This window comes from Dromaius novaehollandiae, chromosome 31 (genome assembly GCF_036370855.1).
Source record: "Dromaius novaehollandiae isolate bDroNov1 chromosome 31, bDroNov1.hap1, whole genome shotgun sequence".
Taxonomy (NCBI): Eukaryota; Metazoa; Chordata; class Aves; order Casuariiformes; family Dromaiidae; genus Dromaius; species Dromaius novaehollandiae.
In genome coordinates this window covers 1213792-1233643 of record NC_088129.1, presented here as the reverse complement: position 1 = coordinate 1233643, position 19852 = coordinate 1213792, and the positions used below count along the sequence as shown (strand labels likewise).

The 19852-nt window shown below is 53.1% G+C and overlaps 2 protein-coding genes across 12 annotated transcripts in view; both read right to left on the bottom strand.

Annotated features, from left to right (window-relative positions):
• The window catches only part of LOC112993749 (deleted in malignant brain tumors 1 protein-like), a 231267-nt gene that overhangs the window by 147128 nt on the left and 64287 nt on the right, over positions 1-19852 (bottom strand). The window lies entirely within an intron of this gene.
• On the bottom strand, positions 7918-18926 carry LOC112993750 (zinc finger protein 70-like). 11 transcript variants are annotated; one of them, XM_064499578.1, is made up of 5 exons: positions 18802-18917; positions 15209-15309; positions 13688-13784; positions 12235-12496; positions 7918-11900 (listed from the first exon to the last, which is right to left on the bottom strand). In XM_064499578.1, the coding sequence occupies exon 5, from the start codon at positions 11861-11863 to the stop codon at positions 10145-10147; it is 1719 nt and encodes a 572-aa protein (XP_064355648.1). In that variant the 5' UTR covers positions 11864-11900; positions 12235-12496; positions 13688-13784; positions 15209-15309; positions 18802-18917; the 3' UTR covers positions 7918-10144. The 11 variants fall into 11 exon arrangements, 9 of the variants coding, with proteins under 9 accessions (XP_064355648.1, XP_064355647.1, XP_064355650.1 ...); XM_064499577.1 differs by having other exon boundaries at positions 13688-13760; XM_064499580.1 differs by lacking the exon at positions 12235-12496 and having other exon boundaries at positions 13688-13760.

Below are 19852 nucleotides of genomic sequence, written 5' to 3'. Positions count from 1 at the left end.
CCTGTCAAAATATGCCAAGTGCTCACCAACCCAGAAACTTGGCATGGGGACATCTGGTTTGAGCCAGATAATGATCAAATATCCCCCTCTCCCCCCTGCGGAGAATGGGGAAGGAGGTACAGAAGATGATCTGTTGATAAAAAAGGATAGCCGCCATAGTAAAACACGAAATCACTACAGGACCCCAAGGAAGCAACCGGTGGGAGGCTACTCGTACCAGCCCATTTGACCCCTTGCAGCTAGCAGGCCTCCAGGAAAAATTCTGTCGAAACCTGGAGAAATGGAGACAGAGTGGGTAATCAGAATAAACATACTGAGAGGAGACAGGATAATGCTGGACAGGACGGAGGCAGAAGGATTCTGGGGACCAGGAGTTCTCCTTACAGAAGGCCCTCCTGACAAGCCTGCTCTGCGGGGATCACTTTCATTCTCTGACTTCCCAGGCTGCCTTCTGGGCAGCAGGAATCCATCCCTGTGAGCGGGGGGAGCTGCTAGTGATCCCTGTCCACACCTTCATGGGATTAACTGAGGCAGTAAATGAGGCCATCTGTCCATAAGCGATCGGGGAATGGGGACAGCTAGGCCATTCATCCACATCGTACCCAGTGGACCCAGCGTATTTAAAACCATTGATAAGAGGGTCGCCACATACCTTGAAGGCGTACTTAAGTCAACGGCGGGAGGAGATAGAGCGCATGCGACAGCATAATAGAGTAATCCAGGACCCTCAGCAGCAGCAATGACCCCTTCCCCTACCCACCCCATACCCACGTGGGCTGATCTCTTACACTGAGTGGTCACCCATGGATGGGAAGTGGGATGGGATGAGCCCACGCCACCATCCCGGCCCTGGCTGGCACTTGCCAGATAAGGAAAGTGGTCAGAACTGCAGTCGAGGGGGAAGGGAAGTCCATCCCGCAGGCAGAAAGCGAAAGAAGAAATCAGCTACAGCATGCAGTGCTGTACTTAGGTATACCTGGAGCTGCTTTACATGGGCAGATGACAGCGACAATTGTTAATCTAATAGACACCTTTTGGCCTGTGTGCCCTGCAGGGCAGGAAACGAGATTAGATAAAGGGGAAAGGAAACAGCAGGGCACTACTCACACCGCACCTCTGCACACCAATAACCCCATCTCCTTTCCCCGGGAGGAGCTAAAGGCTGTAGAAGCAAAAATCTAGTAGGCCCCGGACAGATATTGGGCCTCCCTGTCTGGAGAACAGAAGCCTTCCAGTGGGATCCCGTGGAAGGACCTCACATCTACCTTCCATTAGGGATTCATCAAATCCCAACCAAATTCCTTACTGACACAAGGGCTCGGATGTCCACCCTCTCAAAGGTGGCAGCAAAGAGGGCAGGGGTCACCATGGGGAGGCACCGAGTCTGACTACTCTGATACACCGGTGGAAGCGAGGTGTGCCTGGTAGCAAGCTTATTTTCACCTCTCCAATGAGAAACGAGCAACCCTGTGCCAGCCGGCTGTCACTGAGAGCAGGGACAATGTCTTGGGATTTGAGGTATTGAATGGCAGACAGTGGTTACTCCCACATGGTAGTACCTGGGCATCTGGGAGACTCTAGCAGATAGGCTGGGAGGAGGAGAGCAAGGCCACCCAAATCAGGCTACTGGACTGCCCCTCCTCTGCCAAATTCAAAAATCACTTGTGTCCCCAAACCCTTTATCTGCTGCAGCCAGGAGAGGGGTCCACAACATAATAGAAGATTAAGATGGAAAGCAGGAAGTATGGCTCACCAACCGGTGCTGCACTTGAAAACAGGGAAGTCCCTGCGGTCCACCTGGCAAATTGATTACGTGGCGCCCCTACCTTGTACAGTCACGGGGTGGAAATATATCCTAACCGGAGAAGTGGTCTCTGGCTTACTAAAAGATGGATATATCCCAGCCATTAAGGTGTAACCTGTCTGGACTCACCCCACCAAGACACGCTATTCTTATTTTCACAGGATCAGTGAGCGAGGCCAGAAACTGAATCCTGGCAGGACTGAAACTGGTAGTACTGCTTACTATTTTCCCAGATTGCTAACCTCTAACTGAGGAAGTACTACCCTGAAAAAAAGTCAAATTCATCCTGAGGGAATCCTGTGTAAAATGAATTCGTTCCAAATGATAAGGATAGTGGGAGGAATGATAACCCTAGTACTTGTTACTGATGGTATGGGAGCACCTCCACAAAACGAGGGGTTCAAATCTAATGTAATCCTAAAACAAATACAACTCTTTGGCCACCTTATTAATACCTCCTTGATCACAGCCTGTGTAAACAAGCTGGGATCGACCAACGGGAACCTGCTGCCCATTCACCTCTACTTCCCAAATTTAGAGGACTTAAATAATACTTGGGCTAAAGGAAGGTCATTTGTCTTCCGATCGGAAGCCAGGGACTCACCATAGCCCAACTATAGCTGCCCCTCAATGCTTTCAGGCCTAGAAGGTAAAACCTGCACTGACCAAGGTGTGTTCCTGGATGGTACTGCACGAGGAAGGAAGACCACCATCCCATGCACTACCCTTCCATGGGGGCTCCCTGGTGCTCTTGACCAATGGAGTTGAGAAGACCACTCATTAAAATGGGAGTGGCTGGAATAACCTGCCCCATGGTGTGTGGTATGCCCCAAAGTCAAGGGATTGAGTGTCCAGTGTACTGTCAGGATGGAACTTGGCGGATACTAGGAGACTGGAAACACTAAATTCTCCCTTGGCCCAAAATCATGCCAGTGGGGAGGAAGAGGATCATTACAGGGGCGTGCTTGGAGAGGACCCAAACACTCTCGCAACCCCCTCCCGAAAATCCTGACTAAAAGTACACACTCCCATTGCCCTATAATGCCTCATTCCATCCGCTCATGACCTTTCCTCCCCGTTATGGCATGCGCTAATGCAAGGTTGCCTCTGTGCCAACAACTCAGCACCTAATTTCACTGGGAAACACTAGAGATGATTTTTATCTTGCAGATGGGAAAAGGACCTTTGTAGCCGAACACAGAAAGGCAACTGTGCCAGCCCCAAGGGGAATGTTCTGGGCATGCTCGGATCACAAGCTCTATACCCTGCTACGCTTGCTGGGGTACAATGCTCAGTAGCTATTCCATTGCTTTGTCCTATTACCCAGGCCTCCCTTCCTCTCAAGGGTGAGAACAAGTTAAAAGGTCAACTCTATGGCAAGACCCATCACACAGAGAAAAGGTTCAGAAGCGCTTGCTCTGGGGACTAGAAGGATATTTTGGCTGGGGAATTGCATCAGCTAACACCCAAGAGCAATCAGTGCAAGTGACTGATCAGAAATACTGGCTAACACCACAGCAAACAGCCTGACTCTCCTAAATGAGAGTGGAGATGCCACCACCAGCATGACACTACAATTGAAAACTACTCTGGAGCTCATGCTGTTAAAGGAGGGAGGAGTCTGTGCCTTCCTGAACATCTCCAGAGAAGACTGTTGTGTGCACTTTCCTAATGCAATGTCTTCCCTGCAAATTACATGAATCCAGCAAGTAGCAGCTGACTCCACAACCATCTGGGATGGAATATACTCATCATGGATAAATCAACTATTTGGACTGGTGGGCTTCCGACTTTCGGGGTGGCTTGCAAGCCTACTCCAACCACTGTTTACTGTTTTGATAACCATTATTGTTCTAATAGTAGTAATTAGTGGTATGAAATCAGTGATAGTGAAACGAATCCTCACGCTCTCATACCAGCCTCTTCCCCCAGCTGAACTGGAGGAAGATACTCCACTAGAGAGTAAACCTGTAAGAGAGGAAACAACCACCGTATATATTTATGACACAGAGGCAAGAAGTTACTGCACCACCACTCTGTGAAAGCATCGGAGGTTTGACTATGGTCGCAGGGTGGAAGTGTGGCAGAGTGCAGCTATACACCCCATCTCAGGCCTAAAGTGTGGTGGAGTGCAACTACCTCCCCCCCCCCCCCCCCCCCCCCCAATCTCAGGCCCCAGCTGATGGCAAATAACTGACAGAGCCCAGGGCTGACCAGGAGGAACTAGGTGATACTGGTTGCAACTGGTGAGGCCAGAAATGGGCATAAGGTCAGCAAAAAGGGCTATATTTTCCCCAGCATGGCATGAGGTCAGCAAAAAGGGGTATCTCCACACCAAATATTGTATGACCAGGAGTCAAACTCTGTGCACAAAATAGCACTGCAGCCTAGAGCCCATTGAGCTCTCCTGTACGGTGATGAATCTCCCCCTGAGTTGGGACGCCTCTCAAGGTTACTTTCCTGGAGTTAAGAGAACCTCTGACAAGAAACTGTTGGAGTGGTAAGAAGCCGAGACTCGGGCAAGAACAAAGGTGCAGTAACATTCACTTCCTATGACTGCATTGCATAGCCATCTTCCATAAATCTGTTTGCAATAAACCCAGAGATTATAATACCACAATACTAATAACAATACCAATAACTAACACCCCCCCACACACAATAATAGTTCATAAAATAAACCAAATGTCCCTTTTAAGAGTGCAAAGTCCTGAAATCAGAAGCAAAAATGTAGTCCAGACTATGCCTGTTCTGCTACACTCAGAAATAAACTTTGCAATATGCCTGGCACCTGGACAAGTGTCCTAACCTCTTCTCTTAGCTTGCCTGTGTGTCTGTATGGTTGCAGATGTTCTGAAGGTCAGGATCCACACATACTGCCCAGGCCTGTCTCAAGATGACAGATCCAATGTCCACAAGGCAACACCAGAAGCTCATCAGGCTCTAGAAGAACCACCTTGAAATAGATCAGCAAAGCTGAGCAGCATCAATACAAGACTGTGCCCTAGGCCACGGCCTGAGCGGTATGAGGTCTGCAGGACCCTGAGCAGCACGAAAGCTGAAGGGAGTTCCTAGCGTAGTGAGGCACACCTCCTTTTCCTTGCTAACTGCTGAGCAGTTTTTTGCCCATAAGGTCATCAGTCTTTATGCACAGCCCCAGCACATGCGAATAGCTTTAACTGAGAGTCAGGCATCTCTGGTAACACCACCTTGGAGCCTGAACCACCAGAAAAGGTCCTCTTCCCAATATGAAATACAGCAGATGTACAAACATAAGTCTGCTTTCAGCCTCCAACTTGCTAAACCTTCACAGCTCCCTCCAGATCCCATAGGGTAGCATGCCTACATCTCAACTTAGCCATCAAAGGCTGGGACTTACCCAACCATGAGAGCTCAGTTCAGCTACCACACACAGGTGCCTAGTGCCATTTGAGATGCCCTAGATCACCACAGACACTCAGAGGGCTTGCATCTAGGATATAGGGTCTATAAGAGATGTGTGCTTTTCTGAAAGAGCAGTTAAAGGTCAACTGAATACTCCACGACATCTCTAAGGGCCTTAGGCAGCTGAATTCAACTCCGAATCTCCACTGACTGACTGTAGGGCTTGGATGTGGTATGCTTGACGCAGCTGCCCACACACAGGCAGCAGGTGCCATTGGAGGTGCCTTGGGTGTCTGAGACATCTGTAGAGGTGACACGTGACCTACAAGAGACTTGTACCTTCTGGAGTGACAAGAAGTAACATCATAACCTCTATTTAAACAACTAGCTTCTGCCCTCAGTGTCATCATTTGTCCTCCAAATCCAACCCCCAAGATTTTCTCCTTTAAGAGAAACCCCCATGTTTGGGACTGTGATATGGCTTAAGGTGCCACAACTTTGAGGCTAGGGGGCAAGGGCTTACATTGCTTAAACTTGCAGGCGCCATGCAGGTGCATTGTGGCTAATGCTGGCATCGAAGCACCAGCTTTAGTGTCTCACCCAGCCTTAAATGGTGAAGAACAGTTTCTCTTCCTGCTGTCAAAGTCAAGGAGTACACAAATGCCATCTCTACAACTGGGATGGGAGAGACAGCATGTTGATGCCAGCTCCTGCCCAGAGCTATGACCATTTGACAACCATTGCATTCAGTCTGCTCCCATAGATGGAGGCACACAACTCATCCACACACAACCTCCTGAGGGCTGTTTTGTGCTGTCTTCTCCAAGAGTGATGCTTTACAGAAGGCGAAAAAGACTCACTTCCACAACCTTGATGTCAATCACTTAGAAAAATGATGACTGAGAAGGCTGCAGTTAACTACAGGATTAGGGAAAGGGCCAAACCTGGAATGCCGCTGGCACCTTCGGTATCAGCACAGGGGTTACAGACACCCTGCATATACAGGCTACAGTTCAACACAGACATTACAGGCAGGCCCATAGTACATAGCATCCTAAAATGTACCTAGGTGCGCAGGCCACAAATGACCAGGTGATGAACCTGAGCCAGAAGGCACTGCAATGGGACACCCTGATACCTAAGCTCAATCCTGGGACAAAGTGGATACAGTAAGCAAACCAGACTCTGCACTGGCACAGAACCAACACTCTTGCAGTGAGCCACTCGTTGGAATCTCTTCGAAGGAACGTGCATTCCTGCTCTAAAGCAATGCCCGGGTGCAGGCAGCTGGAACAAAGCCCACCTCTCCATCCTATAGCAGTCTCAGATTTCCTTTTATCTCCTATGAAAACGCACAGGTGCTCTAGGATGTAAACAAGACAAATAAGCCATGTTCTTAGATGGTTACATGAAGATCTGATTGTTTAACCCCAGGCTTCACATTCTGAGAAGGCTGGACATAATTGCAGCACTTCTTTTACCAGCCATAGGCTCAGAAGGTCCAGACACAGCAAAGTGAAAGCTAGCCTGACAGCACCAAGCATGTCTCATTAGCCATCAGAGAAGCATGCACCACTGAGAGCAGAGAACTGAGAGTGGTCATGATCCTGCAGCTTATGGGTTTGCCCTTGGGCAGGTAAGATGAAGATACAGTCCTGACCCCACTGGCGACATCCACAAAGGACAGTCCTTCACATTCCTCCTGGCAAAGTTGGTCTCTTTCTCTGAAGGCCCTCAGACTTCAGCTCCTAAGATAGAAAACGAAGATGTGTACATGCCCAGCACTAGCTGGGCAACAAAGCACATTCCAGGGTCAGGCTCCCACCACACAACTGTATCAAACACAACCCTGAACTCAAATCATGTGGACAAACTCACGATCTAGCTGGGAAGCCTGCAGCTGGTAGTAACACTAGGAATAAGCTACAGCTGCCCCACTGCTGTCTTAAGTGCTGAAATGCGAGAAACATGGGAGTCTCTGGGGCAAGGGAGAGGTCAGCTTTACAACAAACCCTCCTCCCAAGGGATCAGCAAGGGCAAATCCAAAACAGAGCTTGCTGGCAAGTCTTGCACCAGGGAAGAAGAGTCACTCCACCACTGCACTGAATGTGTGTGAGATGCCAGCTTGGTGGCAACTAGTGAAATCTGCTGCACACCTAACATTTGGAAAATGAGACAGGCCCACTGTGTTTACAGCCTCTGTGCCCATGGCTGCTGCACATCACAGTCTGGTCACTGGGTTACCCCATGTCAGTGCCTCCTGTGCATATCAGAAAGACACTATGCGTGTGAGAAGTGAGCATGGGGGACTGTAGCATAGACTGTAGAGCAAGATGAACAGCCCATGGCTGCAAGCCAATGAGACTGAAAGCTGGCAAGGTAATAGCCTGGCCTGCCCAGCCCACCCCCAGCCACCCAGCACTTTCCTGGTTGCCTGCTGAGGTTCCATCCAGCTCCTGGCTGGCAAGGCTACACTGGAGAAGAACCTTGCTTTACCACGCTAAGGAAAAGTGCCCCTAAGCAGACACCGAGGAAGAGCCACTCCAACCTCCCACACAAGCATGACGCACCTTCCAGCTGATCAAGCAAACAGGCCAGGGCTGGACTTCCCTCATCCACCTGGCACCTCAGAAATCACCGGCATCCCTTCATGCTGACAGCCCAGGAACAAGCAAGGATTCAGCCAGACACAGCACTAGGCTTCAAGTAGTGACAAGGCAAAGACATCATTAAATAACTGTCCTGTAATTAGTGTGCAGAGCACTGAGGAGCACAACCTTGCATCCCCTTCCTTCCCCAGTGCTATCGGAACCGTAAAAGAGGGGGACGGAGTAGGACCAGGGTGACCACGAGTCCAAGGGCGGGCACCTCCAGTCCCACAGCTCTGGTGTGCAGGAAGGTTAGTGTGACACCAGGCCCCTCCAGGGTGGCTCAGGCACAGGGCGCTCATGTGCGTGAGGACGGGGTTCTGTCGCTGCCCAGCAGGGCCCCAGCGTAGGCCCAGGTCTTGCCTTCGCTGGGAAAGGTCCACGTGTCATCCTCCACCTAACAGCAGCAGGGGGAGGCAGCAGGAGCAGCTATCAGTCAAGGAGAACAAATCCAGACTTCAGCAGCAGCAGTGCGGGTGGCTAGGCCTGGTGTTGCCATTGGATACTCCAGCCCTCCGGGAGGCGAGAGCTGGGCACACACCGCACAAAAAGGAGAAAAGTCCGGAGCTGATTGTGTCTGCTCACTTATACTCTGGCCAGGTTCTTGCCCAGGTCTAGGCAGGAATGTCCCATGAGCAGTTATAGAACACCTTACAACACTGAGCTTCTCTTGCCGAGGCTCTCAAAGCAGACCATAGCAGTGCATCCCCCCTCTTCTGCTCCCTACCAGCCTGAGCAGCACCCTGGGGCAGAAAAGAGGGTTAGTGTTTCAAACCAACACAGTACGCAGGACTCGCAGCCTAGCTGACACATTGCAGGCCGGGATCCACACAGAGAAAGCCACAGCTTCCATTTGGGCTGTGCCAGGGCCTGCACACAGCATGGTTTGGCACAGCACAGCAGCAGCGTCAGGACTGGCAGCAACTGTCAAGGTGACAGGCCCTTTCCTCCAGGCAGGGGCTGGGAGAGCTGAGCTGGCAGTGAGCTGCACTGGAGCAGAGGACACCACGAGATCAGGTGCGTGGATCCTGTTCAGGCCTTGTACTGCTCTGGTAAGACTCAGCACCTCTCTCAAGGCTATACTTCCACATCTGACCCTTCTCTCATGCCTCTAGGCCAAGTTTTAATCAAAACATACAACCTGCAGCCAACATAACCACGCCTTTGCTCTCTGTCCTAGGGGACCAGGCTGCCTAATGGGCAAAAAGCCTTCATAGCCCCTGCACAGCAGGGTCAAACACATTACTGTAATTAACTTGTTCAGAAGTAGCAGCGTGAGATATGGACGGGATGCTTACCCCTCAGCCCAAACACTAGAGGAAAATGGAGGTGCTGCTCTCTGGCATCTTATTTTCTGCCCACAATGCAAGCACTTCACCCCAAATCATGGACAGGTCTATTCCCTCCTGTTGCCAGGGCTCAACCACAGCTGACAGCAGGCCCCTCACTCTGAGAGGCAGGCTGCTCCCCAGGAGCTCCCAGCCTGTACCCTGTGCTCACGGAGGCAGCAGTGCTGCCCCAGAGCACAAGACAGAGATGCTGATGGAGTCTATCTGGGGCCCAGGCAGACCAACACTCACTGGGATGACTGTAGTCTTTGACCTCCTGCTACACTCACATGCCAGGGCCAGAGACAGTGTGGGATTGAACAGCACTCCCCTGGCATCAGAGGGAAAGACACATGACTTGCCATGGTCCAACTAATGCCGCTCTGTTCTTCAGAGCTTCTGACCTTACCTCCCAACCACGCCACAGTCTCAGCCAGCTCAGCTTGCCTCTGCAGGCTGCTCTGCCCTCACAGCTAGACCCTTGCCTGCCCCTCACAGCAGCAGTGTGCCAGGAGGGCAAGGAGCTACACCTTGCTTTCAGTGACTGGCCTGCAGCCAGCAATACCCCTCACAGCTTACCGCCTCCCTGCATCTAGCCCAGGCTGGGAGGAGGAGTTTGCACCAACCCCAACCAAAAGGCTCAGTTAAGAGCCTTGTGGGATCACCCCTTTGTGAGGGAGGAGGAGGAGAAAGCAGCACGGGTCAAGGTTTGGCAGAGAGAAGCCATGCAGCAGAGGCCCTGCCAGGCTGTGGCTCAAGAGAAGAGCTGCAGCACCATATGCTTTTTGGGCTCTGGACAAGCCTTCTCTAGGGAAGCTGTGCTGGTCCCCTGCACATGGCTTGCACACATATGGGAACACGTGCTGCAACGTGCATGCCTGGGGCTTATCTGTTGCAGCGCACATGCTTGTGGCACGCTCGCTTATGGCTGTGGGCTCCTTTGCCTTGAAACACCTGAGTTGCGCACACAGCTCCAGGGTTCAGCCGTCACGGTGCACACGCTGGTGCTGCAGCAGGTTGGAAGGATGGGCAAAGCCTTTGTCGCACACACTGCACTTGTAGGGGGTCTCACCCGTGTGCACCTTCTCGTGCACAGCTAGGTAGGCCAGGTCCTTGAAGAACTTGTGGCAGAAGCTGCATTTGTAGGGCCGCTCCTGGCTGTGCACCCGGTGGTGCTGCAGCAACAATGAGGGTCGGGCGAAGGCCTTCCCACATGCCTCGCACTTATAGGGGCGCTCCCCAGTGTGCGCCCGCTCGTGGATCACCAGGTAGGACGACTGCTTGAAGGCCTTCCCACAGGTTTTGCAGACAAAGGGGCGCTCACCCGTGTGCACGCGTTCGTGTGAGGAGAGGGCATTGGACTGCTTGAAACCTTTGCCGCAGAGCGGACAGACGAAGGGGCGGTCGCCGGTGTGCACACGCTCATGCACCTTGAGGCTGTGCCCATAGGTGAACTTCTTGCCGCAGACGCCACAGACATGGGGCTTGTCATCGCAGTGCTGCCGCTGGTGCAGGAGCAGCGCGTTGGACGTGGGGAAGTCCTTCCCGCAGTCCGCGCACTTGAAGGGCTTCTCGGTGCAGTGTGTGAGCGTGTGGCGCTGCAGCTCGTAGGGTGTTTTGAAGCTCTTGTCACAGCAGGCACAGTGGAAGGGGCGTTCGCCGGTGTGGATGCGGCGATGCTCCTGGAGGTTGGACGAGCGCTTGAAGCGCTTGCCGCATAGCTCGCAGCGGAAGGGCCGTTCCTCCGTGTGCACCAGGCGGTGGCTCTTGAAGTCCGAGTGGCGCTTGAAGGAGGCCTCGCAGAGGTCGCAGCGGAAAGGGCGCTCCTCGTTGTGCACCACCTCGTGGCTGAAGAGCTCCCATGCCCGCTTGAAGGCCTTTTCGCACACACCACACTGGAATGGCTTCTCGTCCACAATCACCTCGCGGATCTCAAACTCTGCCCCACTCCCGGCCATGCTTGCGCCCCGCTTCAGATGAGAGGGCAACACCACCGCCTCCTCCAGCTCACCTGCCGTGCCACCCAAAACCAGCTTGGCTGTGGAGTAGATGCCATGCTCATCAATCAGCTGCACAAAGTCTGGCTTGGGACGGGCATCCCCAGGAACACGCGGCTCAGGGGAGCAGGACCGAGAGCCTTTTTCTTCCTCCTCTTCCTCGCTGCTCTGCGGCATGAGGGGCACCTCCTCCAGCCCATTCTCCAAGAGGCTCTTCTTCTGGTGGAAGTCGCTGGCTTGGCCCCAGATGAAGCGTAGCCTCTTCCCCCGAGAGGGACCTGGCTCTTCGGCTCTCTCCCCCTGTCCCTGTCCCAGCGATGTAGCAGCCTGGCTTGTCCTGGGCTTCAAGTACAGTCGGTGCTTCCGACGGAATGGCCTGCGCGGCTGCAGCTCCCCAGGTGCCTCAGGCTCTTGGGATGGGGCAGCCTCCTTGTCCTCCTCCATCTTTTGGTCAGGCCTGTCTGCGTCCTGAGGGGTGAGAGAACTGTTCCCTTGCCAGCACCGTCCCAAACGGTGCAGGGGAGAGTGCCTCAGCCGCTCTGGGGAGCTCCCCTCTGTCTTTTCTCTATGCTGCACCTGGGCTGCATCCTTCTCTGAAGCCTCCTCCTGCTCTTCATCTTCAGGTCCATCTGCTTCTGAAATGCAGATGCGCCTCAGGGGAAAGGTGAATTCACAGGCTGGAGGACCCGGGTGCTCTTCCATGACTCCCGGCAGTGGCTGCCAACCCAGACAGGACCCTCTGCAAAAATCAGAAAGGAAAGAAGGGAGAGCATGAGAGTGCTGACCCATGTAGGGGACAGGACTGTAGAACATGGGGCATGAAGACAAACACATGGGCTACAACAGTGCACAAGGAGGCAGTTCAGAGACAAGCACGCACACATCCCCCTAACAAGGGATCAACTTGGCAGGGTGGTACCAGTGGTGTGGGAACGACACAGATCACAATCAGAATTTTTCAGAAAACCTTTTACTCATTAACCTATCAGTAACATAATCAAACTGATATTAATAGCAAGAAACTATTTATTTATTCACTCACACAGTTCACTTGCGTTTTCACTCTTAGCTACCTGGTTGGAGCAGTAGCTGAGAGGCCATAAATCTCAACCAGAAGTTGAGGGTCACGCTAGCTTGCCAGCAGCTTCCAGAGAGTGATTTGGAAAGTTCCTCAGAGGGTCCTTTGTCTCATTAGGTGTATGTATAACCCTGCAGTCTCTGTCTGCATATAGCAGCAATTGCTCTCCCGGACGTGGTCTGGTCCAAGTCAGTTGTTGATGCCAGTGCATGTTTGGACAGATTCAGCTGCCTCCTGGTGTCCCAAGTTATCAGCTCCTGTGGATTCAACAACATGACTCATCTCCAGGGCTTATTGGGAAATTTTCAGACTGCCTTCTCAGCACGTACTGTTCCTCTCTTTGACCACTGTATTTTTGGGTTCCATCCAAATCCACAGGTACCTTCAGAGCCCATTCACAGGAACTCACACATAAGGGACCTTTTGACACCGGTACGTGGCCTGTGCAGACAGAGCTGGTGTCCCAGCCTGGGGCCAAAGTGACCTTCAGCCTCTGAAACGGCTGATGAGCCATTTGGCCTTTGGCCTCAGAGTCACTGGCCCACAGGCTCTGTGGGGAGGCAGGCCCAGGGACAGCAGTCACAGGCACGTAGGCGAGCTCTTGCCCTGCTTGACAGAGAACACCAAACTCAAACATCTGCCTCACAAATCTCCTGATGTGGGTTTGCTGTCCAAATACAGATGCCATATGCAAATAAATTTAATTTGACTAATAATCAATGGAGGAAAACAATGCTGAAGTGTGGTTCATCTCCTCGCAGAATACACTCCTGAAAAAAAATCACATGAAATCATATCCTACCGGTGCCCGATATGCAGCAAGAACAACTAGCTCAGATGACGACGGCTCCCTCGTGAACAGCTAAATTCAGACAAAGAGGTCTCACTTTTGAAGTCTTGAGACGTCATGGAAGGAGGTAGCTGGGGGAGGACTTCAGGAGCAACAGTAGAGACTGGCTTCACAGCTGCTTTAAGAGCATCTGAACTCCAGACTCACCGTATCACAAAGGAGAGAGCACCCCTCACGAACCTGACAGCAGCATGCAGACGAAGCTGCTGCAGAACTAAACACAAAAACATCATAAAGGCCACTTCTGTTTGAGTGCATGGGCTCTACAAGTACCTGCAGCTGTGAGTGGAGAAATAGTTGACAACAAACAACGGGCCAAAGAGAGGAAAGGTATGCGCTCAGAAGGCAGTGTTTCAAAGCTTCCTAAGGACTGATAAGCTCTGGAGACTACCGGTGTGGTTGAATCTACAAGAACTGATAAACTCAGGACATGAAGCATCTGCTGAATCTGTACAAGGCCACCAACAAACACTGATATCCAAAAGTTGTATAACTCGGACCACAACCAAGAGGGCAATGGCTGCTATATGCAGATGGAGATTGTGGGATTGTAGACACCTGATGAAATAGGGGATTCCCTGAGGATTTGTTCTCCTACCTAGAAGGGACTGATGCATCAGTATGACCCTCCACTTCTGAGTACAGTTGGGGTTGGCGCTCCAACTAGGTAACTGCAAGCAAACGCAGGGGGTGAACTGTGTGACTGAACAAGCGAATACATTGTGTGAAATTACATGCTGTTAATAAACAATTTGATTCCATTAATAGCAAGAGCTTAATGATTAAAGCTGTTCCAAGAAACATTGCTAATTGCCCATGTCTCCCACCCCCACTTGACCTCCAATTACAGAAAAGGGAATTCAAAACAAAGCCAAGTGTATACACGAGTATTTTGTTTCATTCCCATGTAGCCATCCAAAGCTTTGCTAGTCTCTCACACAAAGCTATGAACAATTACGGCCCACATTTGCCAAGAAAAAGGGCCGTTCAGGACAACGTGAGCAATAAAGAGGACTGAATGACCCAAAAGGCAAAACCAAGAAGTCCCATGTTAGTTTAAGAAGCTGAAAAAAGATGAAAGATGAAAATAACTGTTAAATACATTATAAACATAAAAAGAGAAAGTGGAGAGCAATTCAAATAAACTGGAAGGCCAGAACTGAAGAAAGCCAATGAAGGAAAAAACCCTAGGAAAAATTTCTTAGCTAGCCGCACTGAGATGACCAGTCCTTGTCTCTCTGTCAGCTGCTGAAACAGACACTTGCTAGATGTTTCCGCCACCACTTACAGAGTCCATCCCTCACTCTATAATGCCCAAACAATACTGGAAACAGAGACCAGGGCTCAGGATTGCTCCATTCCAGAGCATGCTCACCTTTCAAGATGGATCTGAATCTCCCTTTCAAGCCCATGACTCTTGCTCTTTTCTGTGTGCAGAGGACTCAGCTTCCACAGTGCAACGGAGACTGCAGAGCCAGGCTTCCGTTAGGGTGATACTGGGGTGGTGGGATCAGAAATCCCCCAAGCAGAACAGAGAACTGAACCATGGTCTCTCGGAGTCTGGGCTCCAGAACCAAACGGTGCTCTAACTCCCAGGTTTTAAAAAGAAAATAGGAAACGGCCTCCTCATGCATGACGAGATGATGCAGAGCAAGCTCGTGCAAGCTCAGCAGCTGTTAAGAGCCAGTTCCCTGGGGTATATGGGGCAGGAGAACCACACAAACTGGTGGCAAAGAGAGCCTATACCCAGCCTTTTGTTTGGAAACGTCCTCCAGGGCTCCTGAAGGTCCAAACGTTAGGGCTGCCTTTTCCATCATTCAGGGAAAAGGCAGCAGGCTGGACAGAAACATCCAGGTGCCAGCTGGCCCAGGTTGACTCAACACCCTAAATTCAGGAAAGACTACAAATTTTGGTGTTTTCTATCAGCGGGCACAAACATCTTCCCATGTGATGGCCACCGTGAACCATGACTGAGGTGTCCAAGTTTTCCCTACTTGCTGCAGTGCTCAGCATGACTACATGGAAGCCCCTCTAGGCCCAGCACCTGAAAGCCAGCACAGACAGGACATGAAGTGCAGAGCATTAACTGTTACAGGAGTTAAGCAAGACACTGACTTACCAAGGCCTGTGAGGGATTCTTCACCACAGGTTGGGTTTAAACCAAGAGGTTTTGGAGAGGTCTGTTCTTGGTCACACATACACATGTTCACTGCAGGAAACCTATGGATCCACATTACGCAAGAGGTCACACTCCCGTGTTTTTTGCACAGAGACAACTGAAGCTGCTGCAGTTTCATTGCCTCCAGCCTGTCCCAAGCCCTGCCCCAGAGGGCCTGATATCCTGGGGTCACTACTGTCTTCAGAAACGCAGAGAAAGGATCAAGCAGCAGCAGGAAGGTTCAGCCTGACAGTGCCATAGGGCTTTTCAAAAGGGGAGCCTTGCGACTGATGCTGTCTTTTGTGGCCTTGGCACAGAATTGGGAGCGAGTGGAGGAAATCATTCGTAATGCGGGAAGAGATCAAAATGTACAGCCAGTGCCAGGTGACCTTGAGAGCTGCAGGAACAGAAAGGGGATGAAACAAAAAGCACAAAGTGCAAGGCGATGCACGTCGGGGAAAACTAATGAGCCAGGGGCCTGCTGAAGCAAAGCTTCCAAATATCAAGGGAGAGAAGTTCTGAGTGGATCAGTTGAACATGGGTGAACCCCTGCAAAAATTTTATGTGCTCCTAAAATGCAGCAGGAGAGATATTTCCAGGGCAGGTTGTGATGACACTGAGCAAAGCCCTAGTGAGAAGCACTTGGGAGATGAGAGCAGAAAGCTCATTTTCTCTGTTTAAGAACAAAAGCTGGTGAAGTACTGGAAAGAGCCATGATCCAGATCATGGTAACCTGTCTTACCCATGGAGAAAGAACTCGGTCTGTCTAGTGTAACCAAGTAGAAGACGAGGAGGAAGAGCTTACTGCAACCTATAAATACAATTAAGACTAAATATCAGAGAAGAAAAAAGAATAACTGAAGTTAAAGGATGGTGCTGGCATAAGAGCAAATGGGCACAAGGCAGCCATGGATAATTATTTACTGTCACAGCAAAAAAGGCTCTACCTACAGTCCCCCAGGAGCCACAGAGGAAAAAACACTTTTGTTTTTTTCCTCAACACAGTTAGATCATTTCATGGCAACAACTATGCAGTGTGATAGCTGCCATGTTGAAGACTGCCTTGGAATGTACAGGAGGCCTTTTTTTTTTTTCTTCCCCAGAGCATCACTACATTTCGGAATCATGGAAAGCAATGACACAGCACCAGGCCACATCTGGAACGCCTTGCTCCCTGCCACAAGTGTTGTGAATGTTTTCTAGCTGATACTCAGAAACCAGGGCCTGCTCTCATGGCCAGCTCAGCCATCCTGGGTTGAAGGATGCAGAGGGCTGGAGATACACGGTCAGGCGCACAGCACATCGAGCCCTTACCCTTGGGGACAGAGCAAGATTAATCAAGGCAGAGACACTCTCAGGAATGATGGAGATGACGCTCTCTGCAACGCAGCCAGCTGCAGTGATCTCACAGAGAGCTAAGAGAAGCCAAAGGCAAGGATGGACACAACAGTGTTTTGGGCTCTGCACACATCAGAGAGCACTTTGGCCTGCCCTGGGCAAGTTCGGCAACCTGGCTCCTGCCTGCTACAGAAAGAGCCACTGAGCTGCCAACATAGCCATGCGTGCCCAAGAGGAAAGGCTGCTCTCAGTAGCTGGCACCCACAACTTTTAGAGCTCCTCTGCACTAACAGGGATACAGCACAGCTCTAAATCCCAGTGCTGCCAGCTACCTGCGGACAACTGTAGCTGTTGCATGGACAGGCCCAAGTGCCTGCCCTGACCCTTCGCGTCTGGCACTTGATGGCAACCAGTGACAGAAGGCGTCCCAGTCACCTCTCAACCCAAATGGCACATGCAGCAGTCTTCCCTCAGGCATGCTTCCCAGGTGAGCCCTAGATCAATCCTCACCCCTTCCCCTCCCCACAAGGAAGGGCTGCCCTGGGCCCCCATCCCAGCACACAACAAGGCCTGTGCATGGCAGAGCCTCCCAAAGGGGCGGCCTACCCTGACATATAGGAACCCCAGATACCATCGTATCCCAGCCCAGCACCCTCCCCACTCAAGAAACCACCACAGATTCTCACAGGCATGCCCCCAGGACCACAACAAGCCCTGCTAGCGTGCCCATATCTGCCCCAGGACTAAAAGAACCCTCCCAGCCCAGTGCTTCCCCCTTTTTCCCACCCCCACAACACCACAGACTCTCCCAGCATGCCCCAACCCCCCTCCCTAAAACTAAGATGGGCTTTGCCATCTTTATCACTGTGGACTCTCCGGGCATGCCCCAGTCTTCTCCCAGTATCAGTATGGACCCTCCCATCCCTCACCCCTCTTTCCCCCCAGTAGGGCCTGACATTCCCAGCATGCCCAAATCCCCCCTCCCCCTACCAACATGGACTCTCCCCTCCCTTCCCCCTCACCACCATCACCACAGACCCTCCCAGCTCAGCCCATTCCCCTCCCCCAGCACTGCCATTGAGCCCCCCCGCCCCCCTAGCCCACAGAGTAAAACCATGGGCCCTCCCGGCTCAGCCTGGCCCATTCCCCTCCCCAGTGCCATCATCTCTAACACTTCTCTCCCTCTCCCCAACTGCAACGGATGCTCCTGCCTGTCCCATCCCCCTCAAAACACTGCCATGGCCCTTTACTCCTCCCCCCTCCCCACTGAATGGATGCTCCCGCTTCTCTCAATCCCCTCCCAATACACTGCCATGGGCCCTTTATCCCCCCTACATATGGAATAGATGCTTCCACCTCTCTCATTCCTCCCCCCTCCCAATACACCGCCACGGGCCTTTCCTCCCCCCCCCCAAATGGACGCTCCTGCCTCGCTCACCCCCCTCCCAGTACACCGCCACGGGCCTTTCCTCCTCCCCCCCCCCCCACTGAATGGACGCTCCTGCCTCACTCACCCCCCTCCCAATACACTGACATGGGCCTTTTCTCCCTCCTCCCATTTGGAATGGACCGTCCCACCTCTCTCATTCCTCCCCCCTCCCAGTACACCGCCACGGGCCTTTCCTCCTCCCCCCCCCCCCCCCACTGAATGGACGCTCCTGCCTCACTCACCCCCCTCCCAATACACTACCATGGGCCTTTTCTCCCTCCTCCCATTTGGAATGGACCGTCCCACCTCTCTCATTCCTCCCCCCTCCCAGTACACCGCCATGGGCCTTTCCTTCCCCCCACCCTTGAATGGACGCTCCTGCTTCGCTCACCCCCCTCCCAATACATTGCCACGGGCCTTCCCCCCCCCTCCAATATGGAACGGGCGCTCCCGCCTCTTCACCCCTCTCCCCGATACACCGCCATGGGCCCTTTCTCACCCCCCCGATAGGGAATGGACACACCCGCCTGTCCCATTCCCCCTCCCCCCGGGCAGCACCATGGACCCTCCCGGGTGGGCCTGAGCTCTCCAGGACACCCCTGCGGACCACGCCGCCCCTTCCCCCCCCCCCCCCCGCCAAACCGCGCCGTGGATTCTCCCGGCTCGGCCTGTCCCATCCCCCTCCCTCCCCGGTACCACCACGGGCCCTCCCGCCCGGAGCCGCTCCGCACCCGCCCCCCCGACACACACGGCGCCCCGCAGGCTCCGCAGCCCCCCCGGCGCTCACCAGGCCGCCGCCGCCGCTTCTCGCCGCCCTTCACATCCGGCCGGTGCCGCAGCCCAACACTCCCCCGGAACCGCTTCCGGCCGCGCGCCGCGCTCGCGTTCCCCGTGTTGACGCCACTTCCGGCCGAGGGAGGGGGGGGGGGGCAGAAGATCGCCGTGCCGTGCGGGCGCGTACGCATGCGCAAAGCGTGCTTCAGGGAAGCGGTGAAGGCGAGCATGCGCAGAGAACAACAGGCGCGGGGGGGGGCATTGCGCATGCGTGCGGTGCCCTGCTCCCCTGCCCCGCCCCGCCCATCCGTGTTCGTATGGGCAGGGCGCGTGCCTGCACCCCGAGCACATGCCTGGAGCACGCGTGTTCGTATGTGCAGGATGCACGTCTGCACGCCAAGCACATGCCTGGAGCCTGCGTGTCTGCACGTGCACAGTGCATGCCTGCATGCGAAGTATCTGCCTGAGCATGCATGCCCATATGCGCAGAGCGTGTGCCTGCACACCAAGCACATGCCTGGAGCATGCGTGTCCATATGTGGAGGGCGCATGCTTGCACGCCAAGCACCTGCCTGAAGCATGCGTGTCCGCACGTGCAGGCCGTGTGTCTGCACGTTGCTCACATGCCTGGTGCATGAGTGTCCGCACGTGTAGGGCGCATGCCTGCACATTGTGCTCATGCCTGGAGCATGCATGTCCATATGTGCAGGGTGCATGTCTGCATGTCATGCACATGCCTGCAGGATGCATGACTGCATGTGCAGGGCACATCCCTGCACGCCAAGCACATACCTGGAGCATGCGTGTCTGCACATGCAGGGCGTGTGTCTGCACGCCAAACACATGCCTGGGCCATGCATGTCTGCACATGCAGGGTGTATGTCTGCACGCCAAACACATGCCTGGGGCATGCCTGTCCATATGTGGAGGGCGCGTGCTTGCATGCCACACACATGCTTGGAGCTTGTGCGTCTGCACGTGCAGGGTGCGTGTCCGCATGTCATGCAGATGCCTGGAGCCTGCGTGCCCATATGTGCAGGGCGCATGCCTGCACGCTAAGCACA